This window comes from Nanorana parkeri, unplaced genomic scaffold, assembly GCF_000935625.1.
Source record: "Nanorana parkeri isolate BGI_ZX_2015 unplaced genomic scaffold, ASM93562v1 scaffold1381, whole genome shotgun sequence".
Taxonomy (NCBI): domain Eukaryota; kingdom Metazoa; phylum Chordata; class Amphibia; order Anura; family Dicroglossidae; genus Nanorana; species Nanorana parkeri.
In genome coordinates, this window is record NW_017307649.1 from 285,810 (window position 1) to 309,901 (window position 24,092).

Consider the following 24,092-nt stretch of genomic DNA (forward strand, 5'->3'; position numbering starts at 1 on the left):
TGGGGGTGGGGGGGTTAGTTGTGTATGCTTTTAAAACTTTAATCACAACCCGTAGGAATGGATCTATGGCCAAAATCAACCTTAGTCAAGGCAGCTGGAGCTACACAATAATGAGTCATGAACGTGTGCGGGGAAGACCATGTGGCTGTCTTAAGGTGCCCATACACTGCACGATTATCATACGATAATCGTATGCGATCGGTTTTTCGTACGATAATCGAACAGTGTGAACGGAGACGTGCAACCGTTTCTCCTGTACGGTCGCACGTCTTCTGTCGAACCAGCATGTTCGAAAACCAGCCGGGAATCGTACGATTCTCGGCTGGTTAGAACGGTGCTCGGAAGACAAATGCCGAACGGGCCGGTGTGCGCGCGCGCACACTGCCCGTTCAGCATTGCGGTCATCGGAAGCCCGCCCCTCAGGGGGGCGGGCTTGCGATGATCGAGAGTGCGATCTGCCTGTCCAAGATAGGCAGATCGTACGTTTTTTTAATCCCTGTACAACCATCGCAAGACTAAAGTCTTGCGATGGTTGTAGAGTGTATGGCCACCTTAACACACTGTCTCTAAGGAAACACAACTAGCTGCAACCCATGATGTGGCCAGACTCCTTGTGGAATGAGCCGACACCCCACTCGGCATGGGTAGGTGCTTGGCTTCGTATGCTAACGATATCACCTTCACCATCCATGATGCTATGAGCCTGCTGAATGCTTTAGCACCCTTCCTGGCACCCGCAGGTATAATAAAGAGATGGTCCATGGACCTGAGACCTTCTGTGGCAGAAATATACGCCTTTTCCGTATTAACAACATCTAACCCGATGTCCATAATCGAATTTGAAGGTTGGCAACACAATTTCGGAATCACTGCCAGGATTATCACCCCATCTCTTAGGAGTTTACTCGAAAACTGTAGTATGAGCAGAACTGGCAGAAAGGCGTGAGCCGTCCTGAATCTCCACGCCGCTGTAAGGGCGTCTGTTGCCATCGCTTGTGAACAGGGAAACCTCGAGAAAAACTTGGCGACTTTGGCGTTGGTTCGTGATGCAAATAGGTCCACTTCTTGAGCAAAACTCTAGGACACTAGGTCCTGAAAAACTTGATCAAGGAGACACCACTCGTTGTTGTCCAGAAGAACTCTGGATATATAATCTGCTTGGAGATTGAGGGGACCTGGTACGTACACCGCTGATAGATGAAGAAGATTGATCTGAGCACAGGTCATAATAGGAGAGACTTCTTCCAGCAGGGCTTGACTGCGTGTACCCCCTTGTCTCCTGAAATAAGCCACTTCTGAGTTATTGTCGAGTTTCATATTCATATACCCAAAAAAGCATCCCAATTGTATTTCTGGGCTCTGTTCACACCAGTGCAGTCCGTTCTGGACCAGACAAAAAAAAACAAATACTGCTTGTCTCATTTTCTCCGGTCCGGAATGCACGGAAATTAATCAAAATGCAAACACACTGGGCCACACCTGAAAGCCCATTTTAAGCTAAAAAAAAACCCTCTACAGAACTCGGCAAAACGCAATGCACCGCGTTCCAGATCTGGTCCGGAAAATGGTGTGAACCTGGCCTTACTATTGAGGCATGAAGGTTATGGAAAAATGTACTGGGCTCTGCTCTCACTAAGGTTAAGAACCACAGCTCCAGAGGTTAAAGACAGTTCTACACACAGCAGTACCTTTAGCTTGCAGGGTGTCATAGAACTAAGCCCTTAGTTCTAAAGAACTCTTCTGCGTCATGTTTTCAGATCAAGTTGTTCTCAGGCACTCGGCAGACTTCTTGCCAAGGTAGTTTCCAGATTCCCCTAGATATTGGAATTGTCTTCACCAGTGTTCTTTGCTAACCCTAAGGAAGATAAACTTTGGCACAATCTTGATATGATTCGTCTTATTTTCCTCTGCAGTGGATAGCTTCCTTTCGATTTATATATTTTTTCCCCCCGTCATTTGGGCCTAGAAAATGACAGCCAGCTTCCTCAAAGACTATAGCTTCATGCATAATAAAAGCAATTCACTTCTCTTACAGAGCTAAGTGTGCTCTCCCTCCACCGCAAATAAAGGTGTATTCTACTAGGATAACGGCTGCATCATGGGCATCTCTGGCTAAAGTCTCGGCAGAAGCAATCTGTAGGGCAGCAGGCTAGGACTCTAAGAACATATTTGGTAACCACAAAAGTCTAGATATCACAGCTGGTTCGCAGATTTAGTTTGGTTCAGTACTGCCATCTTCAGTATTTAATTTTGTCAAACTTTTTCTTTTGTTCATTACCCACCCATATTCCTTCGCTTGCTGATACTTGGTTCGCATCTGTGCTGACATGGGTAGACACCTGGGAGACAGAAAACATGAGTTGATTACCTGATAACTCTGTTTCCAGGAATCTTCCAGGACAGCCAATGAGATAAGGCTCTGCCTGCCTGCAACAGGAAACACATCAACCACATTTAAATAAATAGACCCCTCCTTCCATCCCAATTCAGTACCCTCTAGAACCGAAGGCTACCAAATGTATCAAAGTATCCCCTCTATCATCCACCACGGATGTCCCCTGGATACCAACCAAGGGCGGGAATCTGCTGTCCTGGAAGATTCCTGGAAACAGGAATAACAGGAGTTATCAGGTAATCAACTCATGTTTTTCCCAGTCATCTTCCAGGACAGCCAATGAGAGGATCAGTGAGGACAAATCTTATTTCTTAGGGTGGGGCCACAGCTTGCAGGACCTTCCTGCCAAATGCCTGGTCTTCTTGGGTCATAAGGTCCAGCCTGTAATGCCTGACGAAGGTCTGGAAACTGGACCAAGTGGCTGCTCTGCAGATCTGGTTTGTAGTAGCCCCTGCTCGCTCTGCCCATGAAGTAGCCCATGAAGTAGCCCATGCTCTAGTCGAGTGTGCAGTGAGCGGACCTGGTAATATCAAGCCCTGTGCCTTGTAATTCTCAGTAATGGCCATCTTAATCCACCTAGCTATTGTGCTTTTAGTGGCCCTGTTCCCTCTAGTGGGACCCCCAAAAACTATGAAGAGGCGGGTCGACTGTCTCCACGGTTTCGTGACCCTAAGGTACTCCAGGACGCACCGTCGTACGTCAATACCTTGCCATGCCTTTTCTCCAGCAGAGGTAGGGTTAGTTGCAAACGAAGGGATGACCACTTCCTGAGTCCTGTGGAAAGTGGACACCACCTTCGGCAAAAAAGCCGGGTCTGGCCGTAGAATAATTTTATCTGCAATGATGGTGCAGTATGGATCAGCAATGGAAAAGGCTTGAATCTCGTTCACTCTCCGAGCAGAAACCAATCCTACCAAGAGGGCCGTCTTCATCGTCAGATGCTGAATGGAACAATCCCCCAGGGGCTCGAAAGGCTGCTTGAGAAACCCTTGCAATACCACCGATAGGTCCCAATTCGGCACGACCTTACCCTTTGGGGGTGTCATCCTGACTACCGCTCGCATAAACCTCTTTATGAGAGGTTCCTCTGCTAGTCTAATGTCCACAAAGTTAGACAGAGCCGTAACCTGCACTTTGTGTACTACAGGAAAGCCCTTTCTCCAGACCCTTCCGTAGAAAATCTAACACCAACGGCACTGTGGCGGCCGTCGGTCTACCTTGGCTATCGTACCAGCTTGAAAAGACTCTCCACACTTTCAGGTAAATTGCTTCTGTGACCGGTTTCCTGCTGTGTAACAACGTGGAAACGACCTTTGCGGATAACCCCTTATTCATCAGCACCTTCCTCTCAGAAGCCACGCAGCCAAATTTAAAGCCTGTACTTGCGGGTGCTTCACCGTGCCCTGTTCCAGCAAGTCTGCCACCGGCGGAAGAAGCAGCGGCCCCTCCACACAAAGCTCTAGGAGTGTCGTGAACCACAGCCTCTTCCTCCAGTATGGTGCAATCAAAATTAACGTCATTCTTTCTCCTCTGAGTTTCCGAAGTACATTCGGAATCAACTGCAGCGGAGGAAATGCGTAACCTAAACGGAACCTCCAAGGGTGCGCCAAAGCGTCCACCCCCAGAGCCCCGTCGTTCCTGGAGAGGGAAAATTTTTTTTCCACCTGCCTGTTGTTGGCGGCTGCGAGGAGGTCCACCTCCGGGCAGCCCCACAAGCTGGTGATCCAGGCAAACGTCCTCGCGTTCAGAGCCCACTCGGATATGTGAAGCTCTGTTCGGCTGAGCGAGTCTGCCAGCTCGTTCAGGCAGCCTTTGATATGTCTCGCCGTCAGGGAGAGGAGGTTTCGTTCTGCCCATGACAGAATTTCCGTCGCCAAAGCCATTAGCCCCGGCGAACGCGTGCCCCCTTGCTTGCTTACATAAGCTACCGCTGCGGCATTGTCCGAGGCCACCGCTACGTGGTGGCCTGCTAAAACATCTCGAAACTGGCAGAGAGCCAGCCCTATCGCCTTTAGCTCTCTCAAATTTGACGACCTGACTCTGCCTGTATGCTCCCAGGTGTCCTGCCAAATGTGCTCCAGGCAATGGGCTCCCCATCCCAAGGCACTGGCATCCATCGTGACTATCAATGGCGCAGGCTGGCACCACAACCTGCCCACTGAGAGGTTGCGACAGTCCAGCCACCACAGGAGGGATTGTTTGGTCTCCTCCGAGAGGTGGACTATTTTGTCTAGGTCTTCTTGTCGACTTCCCCAGGCCCTCAATAGCCAATTCTGTAAGGTCCTTGAATGGAATTGCGCCCAGGTAACTGCTGGGATGGCGGACGTCATAAGGCCCACCACTCTCATCACTGACCTGACTGATACTTCGCCCTGCAGCTTCAGTCTCAGCGTCTCCTCTACCAGCATAGACACTTTTCTCCCTGGTAACGTAATGGTCATTTCCTGGGTATTGATCCAATAACCCAAAAACTTTACCGTCTGTGCGGGGACCAGTTGCGACTTTTCCCTGTTCACCACCCAATGGAGACTCTCCAAGTATTTGGTGAAGATTTGAGCCGAAGAGGAAAGGCTGAACGGCAGGGCTCTGTATTGAAAATGCAGGACCCCCGCCGGCCCCCGGACAGCAAATCTCAGTAGGTATTGTGACGACTGTCTTACTGCAATATGAAAATAAGCGTCTCTCAGATCTATAGTCGCTAGAAAGGAACCTGGGGGCAGCAACTTCCGTATTGAAAATATCGATTCCATGCGGAATCTTTTGTACAGTACCACCTTGTTCAGAGGCTGCAGATTGAGTATCAGTCTGCAGTTACCTGAGGGCTTCATCCTGGAAAAGATGTGGGAGTAAAATCCCCTCTTCTCCTCCAACACGGGTACCCGCACTATAACCCCCTGGTCCAGCAGATCTTGCAGAGCCGCTGTCATTGCCTCTGCTTTTTTCCGGTCCTTTGACAGGGAAGTAATCAGAAGCCTTGACGGGGGCCGTTCCGTCAGTTCTATTTTGTAACCGATCTGAACCAGTTCCAAAATGTATTTGTTGCTTGTCAGTTGCCTCCAGAGCGGGAAGAACTCTCCCAGTCTTCCTCCCATGCTGAGCAATCGCTCATTGGGATTTGTTGGGCTGCTGAGGGGGGTTAAAGAGGAAATTGCTCTTAGACTTTCCCTTTTTAAACGCCCACCCTTTGGCTTGGTCTTGTTTCTTTCCATAAAATCCCTTCTTTTTTTAATGAAAATTTTGACTCCTTTGGCCACCAAAAAACTTGGGTGCTTGGGTGGCAGTGGAAAACCTTTCTTCTTGTCCGCGGATCTGTCTAACACCGCTTCTAATTCCTGGCCAAAAAGTAAGTCACCTTTGAAAGGTAACCCGCATAACTTTGCCTTGGAGGCCGCATCCCCTGACCAAGTTTTGAGCCACAGGGTCCTCCTGGAGGAGTTGATCAAAGCCGTAGTTCGAGCTGAGTACCTGACCGCCTCAGCAGAGGCATCTGCAATGTAAGCAGCTGCTTTTCTCAGCACGGGAGGCAACCTAGCAACTGATCCCGGTCAGTACCAGACTCCAGGTGTACTTGCAGCTGATTCAGCCACACACCTAAAGTCCTGGCCACGCAAGTAATGGCCAGCCCCGGTTTAAATCCAGCACTCGCCGATTCCCATCCCTTTCTGAGCAAAGTCTCCTCTTTAGAGACTTTTGATAAGTAGGCCTCTATTTTCTGGCATTTTTTCCCACAGGCCTGAATCCTCCTCTGCGAATGGGAACCTGCGCTTGTGCCCTGCCGAGAAAAACATTCTTTTCTCTGGGTGCTTCCACTCCTCTTGGATCAGGTCCGAGAGTGACTTGTGGACCGGGAAGGTACGACCCTTCTTAATCTGGAGTCCCTTGTAAAGTTTATCATGTACTGACAATTCAGTGGACTCTTCCTTAATACCGAAGGTATCCCATATGGCTTTTAACAGCTCACTAGTCTCAAAAGAAGGGAATAGGAATTTCGTGGCTGTGCTATGTAACTCCCACTCCGACTCCAGATCCTCTGACTCCACCTGGGAACCCGAGGATTCACTGGGTGCTTGCCTGCTTGCGCAGCTTTCTGCGTAGCCCATCGAACTACCTTCCCCGGATGTTCCAGGTATGCTAGTCTCTGCTAGTGTACCCACTGGGCTCTGTAAAGGTGGCTATACACTTTAGTCTTGCGATGGTTGTAAAGGGATTAAAAAAACGTACGATCTGACTATCTTGGACAGGCAGATCGCACTCTCGATCATCGCAAGCCCGCCCCCGAGGGGCGGGCTTCCGATGACCGCAATGCTGAACGGGCAGTGTGCGCGTGCGCACACCGGCCCGTTCAGCATTTATCTTCCGAGCACCGTTCTAACCAGCCGAGAATCGTACGATTCCCGGCTGGTTTTCGAACATGCTGGTTCGACAGAAGACGTGCGACCGTACAGTAGAAACGGTCGCACGTCTCCGTTCACACTGCTCGATTATCGTACGAAAAACCGATCGCATACGATTATCGTACGATAATCGTGCAGTGTATGGGCACCTTAACACAGACCGAAAAGATTTAAAGGTAGTAACCATTTCCTCTCTCATAGAATCTAACATCCCTGCCGATTCTTTGGCAACCACTTTCTCTAAACAACCTTTGCATAGGGGTTTGGACCATGAAGGTGACATCTTGACTGAACAAGAGGCACACTACTTCCCTTTCGGGCGAGCGCTGCTAGCTCCAGCAAGGGGCTTATCCTCCGTGGCTTTGACCTGCATAAGACAAGAAGGATGCCATCAGCTAGTGCTCTACCCAACATGCAAAATGTTTATTCAACAGCACACCACACTTGTCCTGTGTCACAGGCCCCCAATACAAGCGGGGCAAGGCTAAGGGAGAATTTGTATAGAAAAAAAACTTGCCTACCTTAGCGCCAGTGCCATGCTCTCCCAGATCTGGTGAGGCAGCACCTGGTCCGGCCTCTGTGGGCATTATCGCTCACTGCCAGCCACGCTATTGGCCCGCTCCTGGCGTCCCCACCGGCCGTATGTGGTCCCGGTCAATCAGTAAGGTGTGCAGCTGCTGTAGTCGTGGCCGAGCGAGTTATGCGAGGTGCCCAGTCCTCCCATAACGCTCTCATCAGTTTTGGCCTAAATGCGCTTAGCGGTGCGCGCTCGAGTTCCGGCCCAGAAGTGGCGCACCGGAAACGTGTCACCAACGCCGACCGTCTCACGGCCCCGTTCGATGGCGCGCCCGGCTCCATACGGAAGGCGGCAATGGCGGTCCCAGCTCGACGTACACCGCATCCAGTCTATTGGGACCCCCACACACCTGAGGCCGCCAAGTCACGCCGCTACTTCACGCGCGAGCCACCATGCGGCTTGCCTGGCCCCCTCCAGATTCCTGGGAACAGCGCCCTCCTGGTAAGCCAGCACCTTCCATGTTACCTACACTGCCAGCCCTGTTTTAATGCAGAGCTGAGAAGGCGGCCATACTCCCCCAAACATAGGGGTAACCAGTCACCGCTCAAATCCTTTGCCACTGCTGCACACCTGGGGGGGTCCCCGTCTGGAGCCACACACGCACAGAAGGATGGTTGCCCTCCCTGAATGACGGAGGGGAACCTTGGCCTAATCTCGGATGGGGGTCCGATAAGGGATCCCTGTATGCGTTGCAGTAGGTAATTCCTGGAGTAGGTCCCAACACATATCAGGGTTAGGCTCTGCCCTGAGGCACATAGAAAATTAGCCCAAAATAAACATTACGATGTCCCTGTGTAGCCGGAGGAAACACAAAAAAGACTGAATTGGGATGGAAGGAGGGGCCTATTTATTTAAATGCGGTTGATGTGTTTCCTGTTGCAGGCACTTGTAGCTTTGTCAGGGGCTTTGGCCTGTAAATAAACAGAAAAAAAGGCTGGGAGGAATTAACCAACCTAGTGCCAAACTGCAACACCTAAGCACCCACCACCAACAGGGGTCCCTGGTGAAGAGCAGGAGTCGGAGCAACAGGGAATAGAGACATAACACTTACCTGTGCTGGAGAATGAGGTGCCTGCATCCACCCCTGCTTCAATGGCGTAGTCTGCAGTCTGTCGTCTTCATGGCCACTGCCGGAAGAGAAATAGGGCCGGAAACTCCAGCCAAGGCCCCCCCCCCCCTTCCCCGGAAACGAGGCCTGGAGCGCAGGACCTCCGGCGCCCGACGATGACGTCACCTCCTACCAGAAGTGACGAACTCCGGCATCCAGTCAGGCTGCGGACGACGTCCCACTGGTACTGGCCAGCCGACCACCAACGGAACCCAGCCAAGGGAGGAGACATGTCAGTCATGGTCTTCACCAGACGCAGAAGAGGCACCAGGAGAACCCCCTCTCCAGGATGACTACTGGCGGCCCAACGGTACGTACAGGGGGAAAAAAAAAAACCCACCAGGCAGCATACCCAGGTAACTCCCCGCAAACAGCGCTCCTCTGGTGGCGTGTCACCTCCGGACAGAGGAAACAAAAACTGAGGAACAGCCGGTGGGAGCGGTCTTTTAAAGAAATGGTGGCGTGTTCATGTTTGGGGGGAGGTACCTCCACACCTCACATGCTGTCCTGGAAGACGTGGAGGGAAAAATAGATCAGTATATGACCAGCCTTAGACTGGTATAGGAAGGGGTAGTACTCAGAGCCACGAGTTATTCGGAAGAACTGCATGTAAACATGGAACACGCTGAGAGCACAGAGGTGAATTAGTCTGCTGCTGCTCCTTCACTGTCCAAAGTGGTGTCATCCTGGCTGTGCGAATTCTATAAATCCTAATTAAATACAAACCCTATTGGAGGTAAAACAGCATGTGTATGTGATAGTGTATTTAGTGGCTGGAGTTCAGTTTTGTCACGATCAACAATAACAGTCTCCTGTAGACCATACATGGAAGTGTACTGTGTCAGCTTAAAGTGCTCTTGTATGCTATATGTTCCGTTAGACTTACCGGTAACGGTATTTCTAGGAATCTTCCAGGACAGCAACCTGAGACATTCTAATCCACAAGCACTAGTGTCTGGGGAAAACAATTTCAGCTGTAGAAATCACTTCAAGGTGGCGCTCTGTTCATTTTTTTAAAAAAACTTAACTAAAATTATTGCAGTTCAATGTTCACAAAACACTTCTACTGCGAAACAAATACAAACTTTATTACACCAAGAACAATGGTCCCGTTAGAGGTTTAAATAATGCCAAAACACAGTACTGGATTTACATGATCTTTTAATAAGCCATGAAACTTCTTAGAAGACCAGCTTATGTGGGTACATTCCATTTGACAGTGAAAACTGGGAGCGCAGGTATCCACGAAGCTGGGGCTCTTTCTTGACGAGAGGCAGGACCTGCGAGTCCACAAACTTCTGATCTGCTTTGCGCTGCTGTGTCACTGCATATTTCTAGAGAAAAAAAAAAAGAAGAAAGTTAAAACACTTTTCACATTTATCAATTAAAAAGAACCAGTACAAGAGAATATGTGGTTCTAAGAGCATCAATGCATGGATATGGGTGATTTTTACTAATGCAATTGTACTCCTAAACTATATATGGCAATAAAGCAGAGTTAGGGCCTGCAGCTAACGATTATTTTTTTTTCAACTAATCGATTGGTTGCATTAAAAAAAACAAAAAACTCTCTAATCAAATAACCGATGATGAGAATAGTTGCTAACTATTCTCATAATCTATTATCGATTTAATGGATTAGTTGTTGCAGCCTTACACAGAGTACCGGTTGACTGCTCCCCAAATGAATCCCTGTGGCGTAGATAAAAAAATATATACCATTTTGCACTTACGTTACCTCGTTAACAATTTCAGAATTTTCGATCCGTTTAGCAGTGTAATGCAGCCACATCTAGTTTGCTGTATATAGATTACTAGTTCATCAAAACTACACACAATTAATTAGCATCACTGAATGCTGCACAAAAAAAAATCCACATAGCAGTTTTGAATCAAATTTACATACCTCCTTCTCTGTGTCAAAAATCTCTCCCTCCTGGTGCTTGGGCTTACGCAACTTCTTCTTCTTGAAGTAAGCGTCAGTTAAGTGTTTTGGGATCTTGACACTGGAAATATCAATTTTAGTTGAGGTGGCAATGACAAATCTCTGATGTGCTCTCCTCAGAGGAATTCTGTTGATGGCAAGAGGACCTAAAAACACACAAAAGAAAAAAATGTCTGAATGCCAAGTAACCCTTTAACACTGACTACTGACAATTGTGCATATCTGTGTTAGCGACTTCAAATGGATATTGCTGCAATTAAAGGAGAGGTTAATCCAAAACTCCTAGATCTCAGTCGGAATACCAACTGCTATGGTCTTGAAGCCAACAAAATGATTTTCTTCACACATGCAAAACATCTCGAGGGCCTCTAAAGTGAAGCTGTTTTTTAACCAAAGCAGGGCAAACTAAACTGCTGTTCCCTCCAGCTACACGTCTCATCTTGGCTCCTTTACAGCTCTGCTGGACCACCAAGACCAAAAAGAAAAACACTTAGTATTTTTACATATTGGAAGCATGAAACTCCCTTTTATTTGCAAGAAACAGAACTGGAGCATTCAAATTAGCTCCTCAGGCACCTAGCACTATCATAGTCCTTATGCCTGTGTAAGGCTCAGGTCAAAACTTTTCCTTTAACACAAGGCCTTCTCTCTTTATTCTTTGCAGCCAATTGGAGTGGCAGAGGAGCATTTATCAAAACCGGAGCAGCTATGGATGGCAACCAATCAGCTTCTCTCAGTTAAGATTTGAAAATGAGAGAGAAGCTGATTGGTTGCCATGCACAGCTGCTCCAGTTTTGATAAATTCCCCCCCACTGCATAGGCGATTCTTAAAAAGCTGACAAATTAATGTAATAGATTACCTGTGACTAACAGGAGACCAGTCTGAAGCTGTTTCAGGAAGACAACACGCTAGGAAAGAAAAAACAAAAAATGCTTTAGCAAAAACACAGGAAAGTTATTACTTAAAGAAATGGTCCCCAATACAAAAAGTGAAATAATGCTACACTGCTAAAATATTGCTGAACAAGAATTAAACACAAACATTTAAAGAGGTCATGTCTCCTAAGTTTGTCTATGCTGAAGAGTGAAAGCAACAAAATGTTCCTTTCCTCTCTTGTTCCAAGATTTTTGATTTCCAGGTTTGCACATTTGCCACTGCCATGTGACCCCACTCTCCCTGCTACATTTATCACCTATAATATGGGAATGCAACTGAAGAGAAGTTATTCAGTGCCACTAATTCTCCTTAAAATAATCACTACTGGGTAGATTACAAGAATAACCAAAGATGTGACATATTGGAGTAGGACTGTACAGGGACTGGTTGCTGCAAAATATTTGCAATAGTACTCTTTACACACCACCCCCCTTGTAAAATGATCCCACAAAGGCAAATATCAATGACTGAATTACAGACATTTCTATTGATAATGCTATGCGTGACAGACTCGAGTGAAAATCGTCCCAATGTGGATACAGGGAGCATAACAACTGACTGTTTAGCAATACAACACACAATGCGCATATGCATTGTGCTCTACTGTACAATGCATTTAAGGTGCCATTCACTACAAATGCACTGCACAGGGCAGGAGTGACTGTACAGAACATTTGACCAACAAATAAAGTAGGAACAGATTAAGATAGCATGACACCGCTCACAGATTAATGTGTCATGCATTTCAGTGGGCAGATCCCATCAGGTCTTCTCAACAAAAAAGAAGTGCTCGCACTGTTTTGTCATAAAAGATCCAATGTCAGAATTTACAACCCAACGAGAGTATTATTTTGAAAATGTTTTGCCTAATGCAATCTCACTAACTCAACAAGCTGAGACTGCAACGGTGCATTGATCTGCTTTTTCTAAGCCACTAAAATGCATGTCTTAAGTGACTAGTACATAGATTGTGGCTGACCTCAACAAACGTTGATAAATACGGACATGTCTATGTACACCAGCAGAAGACAGACACCCTTGGATCACCAGTCAGGGAGCAAACAGCAGCAGCTGTGATGCATAATATTTCCTAAATGCAAATGTTCCTTTCTACTAGGGATGCACCGATACCATTATCAGACCATATACCAAATGCTCAGATACCGGAACTTCTAGTTAGAGGGAGATTTCCTTTGGTCGGCAGTGCCGCGAGGGAACATGGAGCCGGCTCCATGCCGATTGGGTGAGAAGCCGGCTTCCAGCCAATCAGCATCGAGCCGGACAAACAGATCTTATCCTATGGTGACAACCTCTATCCTACTGACACCTCATACCCATCCTCAGGAGCAGTCATCACCGCACCACAGACATCCCTCGGCCAGGCACTGCTCTCCAAGCCGCTTTCTTTCCTCACCCGCACTTGCGTGATTGGCGGTATAATAATAATAATCCTGTTAGAGGATTTCTGACAGAGCACTGTGCAGGCTGAGCGCTGTAAACACACCGGAGTCAGGCGGCATTAGTACAACTCGCGAGACTGAGACTTGGGCAGACCTGGGAGAAGTAAAGCAGCTTGGAGAGCTGTGTCTGCCCAGCTGGCCAAGGGTGAGTAAGAGTACTCGTCCAAATACTCGATATTAGCAACGATACTGATATCGGTGCATCCCTAGTAGAAAGGAACATTTGAATTTAGCCAACAATATGCATCACAGCTGCTGCTGTTTGCTCCCTGACTGGTGATCCAAGGGTGTCTGTCTTCTGCTGGTGTACATAGACATGTCCGTATTTATCACCACTTGTAGAGGCCAGCCACAATTAGCCGGCCAAACTGCATGGAGTCAGCTTACCGGGCAATCAAGAAGCCGAGTGGTGGGTAATACAAGCAAACAGGATAGACACCGGCACTCCAAAGCAAATTAAGTGCGTATATTTATTCACGTACTTGTTGCATAGTCAAACACTAGATACGTTTCAGGGTCTTACACTTGTTTGCCTGATGAAGGGGGTCCTGTGAGACCCCGAAACGTATCTAGTGTTTGACTATGCAACAAGTACGTGAATAAAGATACGTACTCAATTTGCTTTGGAGTGCCGATGTCCATCCTGTTTGCTTGTATACTTTGAAGGGAGCCACCCAATTCTCTGATGGAGCAGTGGTTCTGAGTGCGATGGGTATATACGGATTGTATCTTGGGCTGTGGGTAATGACACGCTACCTGGCTCCATGATTGCCCGGGAAGCCGGCTCCATGCTAGTCGAAGTACCTTATTGGTACTCTGCATTGGCGAATACCAAAATATAAATATGGGCACTCGTTTCCGAAAAAACGGAATCTTAAAATCAGACAAAAGAAAAATTAAAACCCCCCGCAACCTTACCTTGCCCCTGTGACGTCCGTCAAGAAGAATCAGCACAGTCCCAGGAGTGATGCTGGAACGCAGATGGCGCTTGTGCTGGCTGAATGGTTTCTTTCCATGGCTCAAAAGTTTACGTGGAACATCTTCAGTGGGATAATATCGTGGCTAGATGGGAAAAACACAATCATGTCAAAAGGTACGGACAAATCACAAAAAATGTAAAACTAAAATACCTAGGGCTCCACTTAAAAAAAACAGTAAATGTCGTATGAAGTAATATGTTATTAGAGAAAACAAGGGCTAACAGAGTATTCTTTGCTGCAGGGAGAGCATTGTGGGGCACTAGAGGCGCCACACTGTGGCCCCCACTTTATGAATGGGTTTGTAAGACACAGGCCACAGTGTGCATACCCCAACAAGCATACATAGGGATTTGTCTCTTTCCATTAAAAACCATCTCCACAGGTATGGGTTAGTCACTACTTGGAAAGCTTACAAATATGAAGCAGCCTGTGGCTGAAATAAACAAACGTCGGCTTCATTTTGTAAGAAAAGTAAAAGGACTCACCATCTTGCGCAGCTTAACCACACGGTTGCCTCCATTCTTATCACCACCAACTGTCTTATTTACTGTGGCTGGGGCCTTCTCTTTCTTTTTTTCAATCTGTGGAAAACAACAAAGTAAGCATACAAGACTTATGACAAAGCATACAAGACTTTGTTTCAATAAGCAATGAAGGCATTTACCTTTGTCTCTGGAGCCTTATACTTGCGCTTGTACAAGGCTTTCCTTGCAAACATGGCAGATCGAGAATATTTCCCAATTCCACGTGCCAGCACTGGATTGCGGCTGGCATGATGTCTCCTGACCTTCTTCTCAGCCTGCTCTCCTGCCATCTGTAAACAAAAAGGCATCCTTGCGTTATATACACATCACATCAGCTCTCATACCTCCACAAATACAGTGTGCCAAGGATACATGCTAAACCTGATCCTTTAGCGAAATAAAAAAATAATTTCCAATACAACTGTGATTAACTTGTGCATGTGAAGTCTATAGAAACAGATGGTTTAGGATTGAACACCATGACAGACTGATTCTGCCATTGGTCAGGAATTGGACAGCCAAACAGAACACTCATCCAGCCAGGAAACAGATAAGATGTCCTGATGGGAATTTATCAAAAAAACTGGAGCAGCTATGCACATCAACCAATCGGCTTTTCTCCAGTTAAGATTTGAAAATGAGAGAAGCTGATTGGTTGTCATGTACAGCTACTCCAGTTTTGATAAAGTCCCCTTCCCTGCGTCCTCCTAACAAACAACCAGACCAATGTAACATGGGCCTAATGTGAGCAGTAACTGACCTTAGCATACATTTACACTGTAAGAACCCTACTCTGCAACTGTATACAGCAGCTGCAGTGTAAGGCATTGAGGAATGCAGCAAAATGGATCGTTCATAAAGTACCTGCACATGGTACATGTGCTATGACTGAGTCTGCATTACAAAGTTAAGTGGGAACTAAGTCAGTAATACAGTGAGGTGCAAAAGTAACTTTTATTATTAGACCTGTCCTGTCTAACCCTAAATGATGTGCAGGTGATACACATGGAGTGCCAGGGAAAAAGTCAAATCAGACAACACACTAGCCTAATAAGAGTGGCATCTGAATAAGGACTCACCCGTACCTCAGAACGCCATGTAACACCCTGGGGCCCCTGAAACACTTTTGGTTTCCGACACCAACACTTGTGGCCCAATACGACAGGGCCACTTTTCTATAACAGCCTGTCCGCATGGTGCCATCCCATGTCCCTATAGCAGACACACAGGGCACTAGCGTGCAGCACGGAAATGCCTCATCCCGTAATGTGCAATGGGTGAGCGGCCTATAGTTTACATGTCAGCCGGCACGGGGAGAAAACTCCACCATATCAGCTCCAAAGGACAGCACAGCCCCCCAGGTATAACACTCGGCTGGTCGGAGACATGCTGGAGCCCGATAAACACAGGATTACTACGGATTCTAATACACAGGCCAGCCGCCTAGCAAGCAACATCCGCCATTCCTACCTTGGCTGAAAGGAAAAAGGCTTAACATCCGGCCAAAGCAAGTATAAGAACCTGCTGCGATACGTCACTTCCGCCGCACGGGCTTCTGGGATATGCAGTCCTAAGCTTTCGGCCTTAGGCCAGCCAGTCGGCCACCCGTCTTTGACGTCATACCAAAGCGACGGAGTCCGGAATTCTGCAATAAGTGAAAAAATCCTCCCGGAGCAGAGTAGGCCTGTAGGTCAGGCCGGAAGTGTCAGAGAAATTGGCGTGTGATTTTTTGAGGCTGGCTGCTGGGATACACATTCTGTCCGTTCGTATCGTTGTAGTTCTAAAGGGAATAATCGTGACTACGTTCCGGGGAAGTGCCAGCCTCTTCTACTCCTGTTCCATAACTCTATTAAGGATGAGAGGATAGGGAAGCTGTGACCATCGTGGCGCTGTCTGATGACGTCATACGTGGCCGCTCGGGTGGTGCTGCTGCTGATACTGCTGGAGGCCTTCATCTGGATTACACCCGGATCGTACTGGCGAGCGCAGCGAGAGCCGGTTAGGGAGCAGTGCTGAGCGGAGACTGCTGATCGTCATTGGGGGAAGAGACAGGGAGAGACATACAATGACATCCAGGAGGTGAGACAGCTCTGTGTTCAGGGGGTGTGTGAGCAGGGTGCCCTCTGTTCTGTGTGTCTGTCATTCCTAGGTGGCAGGGCAGCAATTCAGCTTGTGCTGGGGGGGGGGACTCAGCAGGGAACCAAGAAGTCCTGCACCAACTACACTGCCTGGATCTGCCCTTCCTCCCATAAGCCTCATAGATCTACTGATTTACTAAAGGAGTTGAGAATCTTCACTCAACCAATTAAAATTCACTTCAATTATCCAATCGTGGGAACAGCAAACTCCTTGTTTATTTCAAATGCACTTGATTGGGTATTCATTGTGACTACCCACTAACTACAATTATCCCCCATTCACACCTCAGTTGGAGCGGGCACCGTACAAATAATGTACAATCAGTTGGCTACAATAGAGATTTTCCCGCGACCAGGGACCAGGCACAAATAGTACTTGGGCTGGCGGCCCTAAGTAGAGGCTCAGTACAAATAATGTATGATGGGTTGGTGGCCCTGAGTGGTGATACTCCCCTATTCAGACCTCAATCAGTATGAGACTCAGTACAAATAATGAATGATGGGTTGGTGGCCCTAAGGTTTGATACTTCCCCATTCAGACCTTGACCAGAGTGAGACTCATTACACATAATGTATGATGTAATGGTTGTCTTGAGTGGTGATACTCCCCCATTCAGACCTCAATCAGCATGGGACTCCTACAATAATGATTGATGGGTTGGTGGCCCTGAAAGGTGATACTCCCCCATTCAGACCTTGATCAGAGTGAGATTCAGTACAAATAATGCATGATGGGTTGGTGGACCTGAGTTTTGATGCTCCCCCATTCAGACCTTGACCAGAGCGAGACTCGGTACACGTAATGTATGACATGGTGGTTGCCTTAAGTTGAGATACTCCCAATTTAGACCTCAATCAGCATGGGACTCAGTACAAATAATGTATGATGGGTTGGTGACCCTGAGTGGTTATACTCCTCCATTCAGACCTTGATTAGGGTGGAACTTGGTACAGATAATGTATGATGTGCTGGTTGCCTTGAGTGGAGATACTACCCCATTACGACTTTCATTAACATGGGACTCGGTACAAATAATGTATTATGGGCTTGTGGCCCTGAGTGGTGATACTCCCCTATTCAGACCTCGATCGGAGTGAGACTCCGTACACATAGGGGTCTATTCACGAAGCTGCCGAAGGATCTAGCCGTAGGTTCGGCTGATCCTTCGGCTCCAGGACCCCTTCGATTCAGTAGAACCGAAGGGTTGCTGTACGGGCTATTCACTATAGCCCGTATAGCTCCCGAAGTGGGCCGAGAAACCAGGAGAGAAACACTTTCTAAAGGAAAGTTTTACTCTGCTTGATCGACATGGAGCCGTTGGCTGCCGTCAGAATAAAAAATCTAGCTATGCATTCCTATGGCGAAAAATTTCTATTTTTTTTCTTTTTCTACTTTTTTAACTATTTTTCTGTTCTCCTCGGTCCCACAGAGGGACAGAGCAGAACAGCCGAATGCCGCTCAGCGGCATTCGGCTATTTACTCACTGCTGTTTGGCATCTGTAAGAATAGAACTAACAGCAGCGAGTAGCCTGCCGGAGGTTCAGCTTAGCCGATCCAAATGTTGGATCGGCTGAGTCGAACTCCTTCTGCACTTCGGGTCGGCCGAACATGCTGAGCATGTTCGGCTGACCCGAGGCCACCCGATGTACGGCTGATTTCAGCCTATATACGGCTGGAATCAGCCGTACCAGCCTGAAGTGAATAGCCGAACAGCATTCGGCTCACTTCGCTTCATGGTCAGTCGTTCACTCGGCTGCTTACGGTAGCTTAGTGAATAGACCCCATAATGTATGATGTGGTGGTTGAGTTGAGATCTTCCCCATTAAGACCTCCATCGGAGCGAGACACAGTACAATTAATTGATGACGGACTGGTGGCCCTTAGTGGTGACACTCCCCCCCCCCTATTTAAATCTTGCTCACAGCTGCTGACCTTATTTGGCATATATCTTCTCCTGTTCACACATCCTCAGTCACAGCTTCTAACATTTTGTGGTGCTTAGATGTGTGACAGAAATTCGAGAAGAACAAAGACATTCAGTGCTGGAGGAAAAAAGAAAGAAAAATTTGATATTTGCTGTGCTCGCGTGTGTCTAAACAAATCAGAACACCAGTTCCCTGTCGCCCTGACGACTTCCTTCAGCTCCAGTGCCACAACCTCTGACAGTCACTTAGGCATTTGACAAGGAAGTGATTAATGCCTGTGTCCCATATCTCCCACTTTGGCTGACCCCCAACTTCACTACAGGACAGAGCGGTAACATAGGGGGTGGCAGATGGAACCACAGCACGCGGATGGAAGGTAGAAGACACAGGCGGTCAGAGAGTTGATTATACTACCTCTGCTGTTGAAACATAGTGCTTTAACTTGTTAGTTGACCTGATAAGAGTCCCTTTTAAAGTGTACGTGAAGCCAAGACCCCCTTTTTAAGTTTTAGATGGAATAGGGAATGCTTAAGTCCCCTGCCAATTATTTTTCAATTTCCCTTCCTGTCCCAGAGGTTCACCAGGAAGTAAGAGGAGATCTCTTCAAAGTAATGGGAAATCCCCTCTTAGTGAGTTGTTACCAGATGAGGATTCCTCATTGGAAGATTTTCCCTCACTTCCTGTTTCTTTGAGAATTCAGAATTTTTGGATTTCCTGTCCCTTTCTGTCTCGGTGACAATGACCAGCAAAATCAAAAGCGTGAATATCCCAAGCAGGGACAGAGCAAAAAAAATCTTGTCAAAGATTCTAACCTTTTCTGACTCCATTGTAAACGAAAACAAAAGTTTGGGTTTTACACTTTAGCCACTTCAGCAGCTCTCACACCTGAGCACCCCTTACGGACCAGAGCAATTTTTACTTTGCTGCAATGGGCATATTGACTCAGCAAAACCTTTGTCATTACATAAGATAACAAAGTAATAAATATACCAAGGACAAGCAAGGCTTTCTTTTGGTGATATTGTCTTGTAAAATCTATTTTATTTTTTAGTGCAATTTGTAGACAAAAAACTAAAATAATACTTTTTTACTCTACTTTGATCATTGTTAGTTTAAAAAGAAATTGTTACTGTAGATCAAAAGTATATCATTTCTTCTATAACTTGACATGTTTAAAATGATAATTCTGTTACAAAGCATTGCAGAGTGTTTTACAAATGCAATAAAATAGATATTTTTTTTGTTTAATGCAACACAAACAAAATGACTTACTAAAACAAAAATGGCAACCAAAATTTTAAACGTGAATCGCTGAAAAAACAGAAAAATAAACAGATTTATCAGGAAAATAATTGTTGAGGGAAGAAAGTTAAGGATTAGGGTAAATAGGAACACATTTTTGAAACTTTTTTTTTTTTTTTTTTTAACTGTTTGTGTTGGTTTAACTGACATCAGATTCAGATCAAAGCTGAGTATTACAGTTTCTGTATTTACACAGCAACTCCCCAAGTGTCACTTTGCCGCCAAGTTTGAGGGGACAGCAGCAGCGGGGCAGAGGGACAGAGCATGCACACACCCTGTATACCTAAATGAAGGCGTGTGTAGGGCATCCAGTGTCCACAACTGCTTAAAGAAAGATGGATCATGAGGATTATTAGTGCTGGTTTAATATTTAGACAATTTTGTATACCATTTTGAAAAAGTAGCAGTCCTCTTTTTCAGCTGATAAATAGTCCATAATCTATCTCTTCCAATCCCTCTATTAACATATGGATGTGAAAACCTATTTTTCACAATAAACCAATTTCTAAGACAACACCTTCCTTCACCTTGATCACCAATTGCTACGGCACACTTGGTGTGATTTTGTCTCCCAGGACAAAAGTTCCCCGTCGTGTCCTCATCTCATTGCTCCAAGACCCCTCTTCATTGAAACCCTCCACTATGAGGGCTAATCATCTCTGAAACTGCTGTAAGCAGGAATGAATTGCTCTAGAAGTAATAACCCCTTCCCCTACGCATAAATGTGGTGACATGGAAGTGGGCTTTCCTCTACAGGGCCGCATGTTTGTGAACCCGTGTTTGTGCTGAGAGCCATTATCATTGTCAATAGAGGCCTCTCCTGTACTGTTTCTCCTCTGTGGGGAGAAGATTCTATATTGTAAATGTTTCTTCTAGCTATAGGAGAAGTCTGAAGTAAAAATAGAATACAATAAAAAAAAAAATTAAATACTTGGTCACACTAAATTAATATATAGATCGATATACTGTATAGTGTTTTTAGGTAGGATTTAAAAAAGACATGTAAATAAAACAGATTAGAGTACAGAGTACAGTAAGTTGTTTGGTTTATTTTTTGCTGTTTTGGGTCAGTTTTCATTTTGTAATAAAAAATAAAATAAAAAAATCAGTAGATATCCATTGCCATTAACCACCAAACGAAGGCCCAATATGTCTGATCAAAACAAGGTATAATTCACCCGAATACACAGTCATTGGAAAAGCTATGTACCGTTTTACTTACACATACCAAAGTTGCAAAACTGGGTTCAGCGTTGTGGTTTGTTTGACCTTCATCCTTAGGGTTATTATTACTATACTATACTATTACTATAGATGGTGTCTGTGCAATTACAGTTGTAAATGTCTAGTCACATGCAGGAGTTGTAAGTGAATGATTTGTAAATGTAGACCTTCTGTCTTTAAATGAGGACCAAGCTTCTTGAATTTTGGATATGTATTGGAGATGCGGTTTGTAAATTCTCTGTGACTGTACTTCATATTTATTTTTCTGGGAGTTTTGTGAACATGTACAATTTTGTTTTGTGCTTTGAAGGTTCTCTTCCTGGTCTGAGCTGATTCTCAGTTAATTTCCTTGATGAGAGTCCAGTACGATATAGCTTCTCGTTATCAGAAGTATATAGTACTTGTTAGCCATGTCTTTTAGTGTTTCTTTTTCAGAACTCCTTGGGGGGAATTTGTCAAAACTGTAGCAGCTGTGCACAGCAACCAATCAGCTTCTCTCTTTCGTTTTCAAATCTTAGTGGTTGTAAAGTGTATGGCCACCTGGAGAGTGATGCTCATTGGTTGCCATGCACAGCTGCCGCAAATTCTGTCTGCTCCAGTTTTGATCAATTCCCCTCATTGCCTTTTGTTCCACACTGCTGTAAATGTAAAAAAGCCTCAAAAGTTATATTTCACACATTTCTAATTTTAGATCAAAAACAAACATTGGAGTGAATCCGCATAAAACTAGTGGCAGCCTCCATTTCACATTAAAGGAGAACTATGGCGGGAGTGAAATACTCTTTCCCATAATTAGAGCCGATGTGTGACACTGAAGCTCTCACGTCAGCTCTATTGATCTGGACCTGAGCGATCACATACTGCCAGCTGCTGAGTTCCCGAAATTCTCCCTGAAGAGAGCGGTGACTGTCAGTCACCACCCTCCACAGGGATTCCCCCCTCCACTCTCCGTTCCTCCAGAGCTGACTTGAGGGACGGATGGGTAGAGGAGTGCACACCTGGTTCTGGCTCTAGAGAGGGGCAGAGCCAGCTGTCAATCAGTGGCAAGGTGGATCCCAACAATATCGTTGTGATTCGTCCTGGCTGCAGCATGGTTCTGCGCTGTCAGCATATAGCGAGCAATAGCCTGCCATATGCTGAGTTTTGGGTCACAGGAGGACATAGTCTATGTCCTCCTGTGATCCTAAAGAGAACTATGGCCCAAGAAAGTTGGGCCATAGTTCTCTTTTTAATTTGCATTTTAGCAGATGAGCGATTACGTGCAAAATTACTAAAAAAAGTCAACAGTACATGTGGTCAAGTCAACTGACCTGTGTGATAAGATCTTCAGCGAAATGGGGGTTGGAGGTAGTCATTAAAATTAGCAAACAATGCTTGGCAAGGAAATGATCACACAAGTTATGCTTGTAAATTGATGCTTATGTGACAGGCCCCATTCACACTGCGCGATTTGCAAATCGCGCGTTTGTCGCGCAATTTGCATTTTGTGCGATATCGCGCAAATGCTTGCATTGCAAAGAATGGAATCGCTGCAAAATCCGCTCCAAAAAGGGTCCTGCTGTAGCGACGCACGACCCGCGACAGCAGGACCCTTTGCCCCATTGCCTTGCATTGGAGAGTGAGATCGCGCGGTAAATTGCCGCGCGATAAATCGCTCAATGTGAACGGGGCCTAAAACAGGGCTAGACAATCTCAGCAGCCAAGTAGCCAATGCTCCTTTAAAAATGACAGCTGGCACCTAACTTTTGAGGTTTTCTATAGTTGTCAAAGTTGATGGCTCATGAATTCCATATTAATTTGTCTACCCTTGCAGAAAAATCCTTTTATATTTACTCCATTCATTACTTTTGTGTTTTTTATATAAGAAATTAAAGTGGCACTAAACTCAGGAGTTCAATCTTAAAAATACATTCAAATACCTCCTTAACTATTACACAAATAAGATACATTTTTGTTATCACTCAGCTGTAGATCCTCTCTGAATTCATGCTGGCACTGTCCTTCCTTCTGGAGGGTGGCTACTTTTGTTCCCCATGGTCCCTGTGTGTGTTGTAAGGTAGCCACCGCTCCAAGCTTGCTCCTGTGATGGACTACAATCCCAATACAAATTTGTAAACTAAACGTGAGATTTTAGTCCATCACAGGAGCGAACTTGGAACCATGACTACTTTACAGCTAAATTTTGTAGTTAACTGAAACGCACATGCATTTAGGTGCGTTGGGGTACCATTTAAAATTGCACAGCAGTGCAATGCACTGTGGTTTGTGTGTTGCAGTAATCCGTGGTAGAATGCATGTTTTATCACAACAAAAAGGTGTAAAGCCGGTCTTAATAAACCGGCCATTGTTGACCTCTCTGAAAGTACTAGCTGTCATGCTGTTTCTGTGGCTGTATAGTGACAAAGTCAAAACGTTTTTAAGCTACTTCAAATGCTGATGATTTCACTTGCAATAGATGCCGCTCCTTGATCTTTAACCATTTTAGTTTCTTGCAGAATCATCTGGACCCATAAGCACAGGTCCTGATATTCTGTGTTAGGGTGGTTCCTCTCTCTTGCAGGGTGCTGGGAAGCCACCACCCTTGTGTGTCTCCACAAACACACAGGCAACAGCAAGGCAAACCGCTCTCTGCTTCTCCCTTCTGCAAGCCAGTAGCTGCTGTAGACTGTGCTGTCCCTTGTGATCTTGTACTGGACAGGAAGTTCAGGGAATCACCAAGATGGCCGCCGGCAGGTATCAGAAGATTGCCGCGCGTTGACGTCGGTGACACCCGGTAACCGCTCCGGGTGTTACGCAGCCTCGGGACGCCCCTGACTCGATACTAAAAAAAACGGTATCTGTGCATCCCTAATTCAAATTTATTTCTCAAAATTTACAAAGGGAAAACTCCTGCTGACTCGGCCAAAAGTCAAAAAGAGATAGTTCAGTGGTTAGGTTAAGGCGGGTTGGCTTCCCTGAAGAGATGAACTTTCAGGGATCACCTAAAGGCATACAGAGTAGGAGATAGCTGGACAGGTTGGGGTAGGGAGTTCCAGAGGATGGGAGAAACTCTAGCGAAGTTCTGGAGGTGAGCATGGGAGGAGTTGACTAGGGAGCGAGAGAGCAGTCGCTCATGGGAGGAGGGGAGAGGACCATTTAAATTCCGTGATAAATGTCTGCCTCTTGGATAAGTAACCACACAC

At 46.2% G+C, this 24,092-nt stretch overlaps 2 protein-coding genes across 2 annotated transcripts in view; one reads left to right on the top strand and one right to left on the bottom strand.

Moving 5' to 3' along the window:
• Nucleotides 1–9,618: 9,618 nt before the first annotated feature.
• Nucleotides 9,619–14,625, bottom strand: RPL6 (ribosomal protein L6). The gene is made up of 6 exons (XM_018569711.1): nucleotides 14,461–14,625; nucleotides 14,282–14,377; nucleotides 13,735–13,878; nucleotides 11,280–11,328; nucleotides 10,381–10,565; nucleotides 9,619–9,808 (listed from the first exon to the last, which is right to left on the bottom strand). Exons 1-6 carry the CDS (start codon nucleotides 14,608–14,610, stop codon nucleotides 9,656–9,658), a joined length of 777 nt encoding a protein of 258 aa, XP_018425213.1. The 5' UTR covers nucleotides 14,611–14,625; the 3' UTR covers nucleotides 9,619–9,655.
• A 1,474-nt stretch (nucleotides 14,626–16,099) lies between these two features.
• Nucleotides 16,100–24,092, top strand: part of PTPN11 (protein tyrosine phosphatase, non-receptor type 11) — a 52,577-nt gene continuing 44,584 nt past the window's right edge. The window contains exon 1 of the mRNA XM_018569714.1: nucleotides 16,100–16,399. Within this exon, the coding sequence (XP_018425216.1) occupies nucleotides 16,386–16,399 (14 nt within the window). The 5' untranslated portion in view covers nucleotides 16,100–16,385. The remainder of the gene's footprint in view (nucleotides 16,400–24,092) is intronic.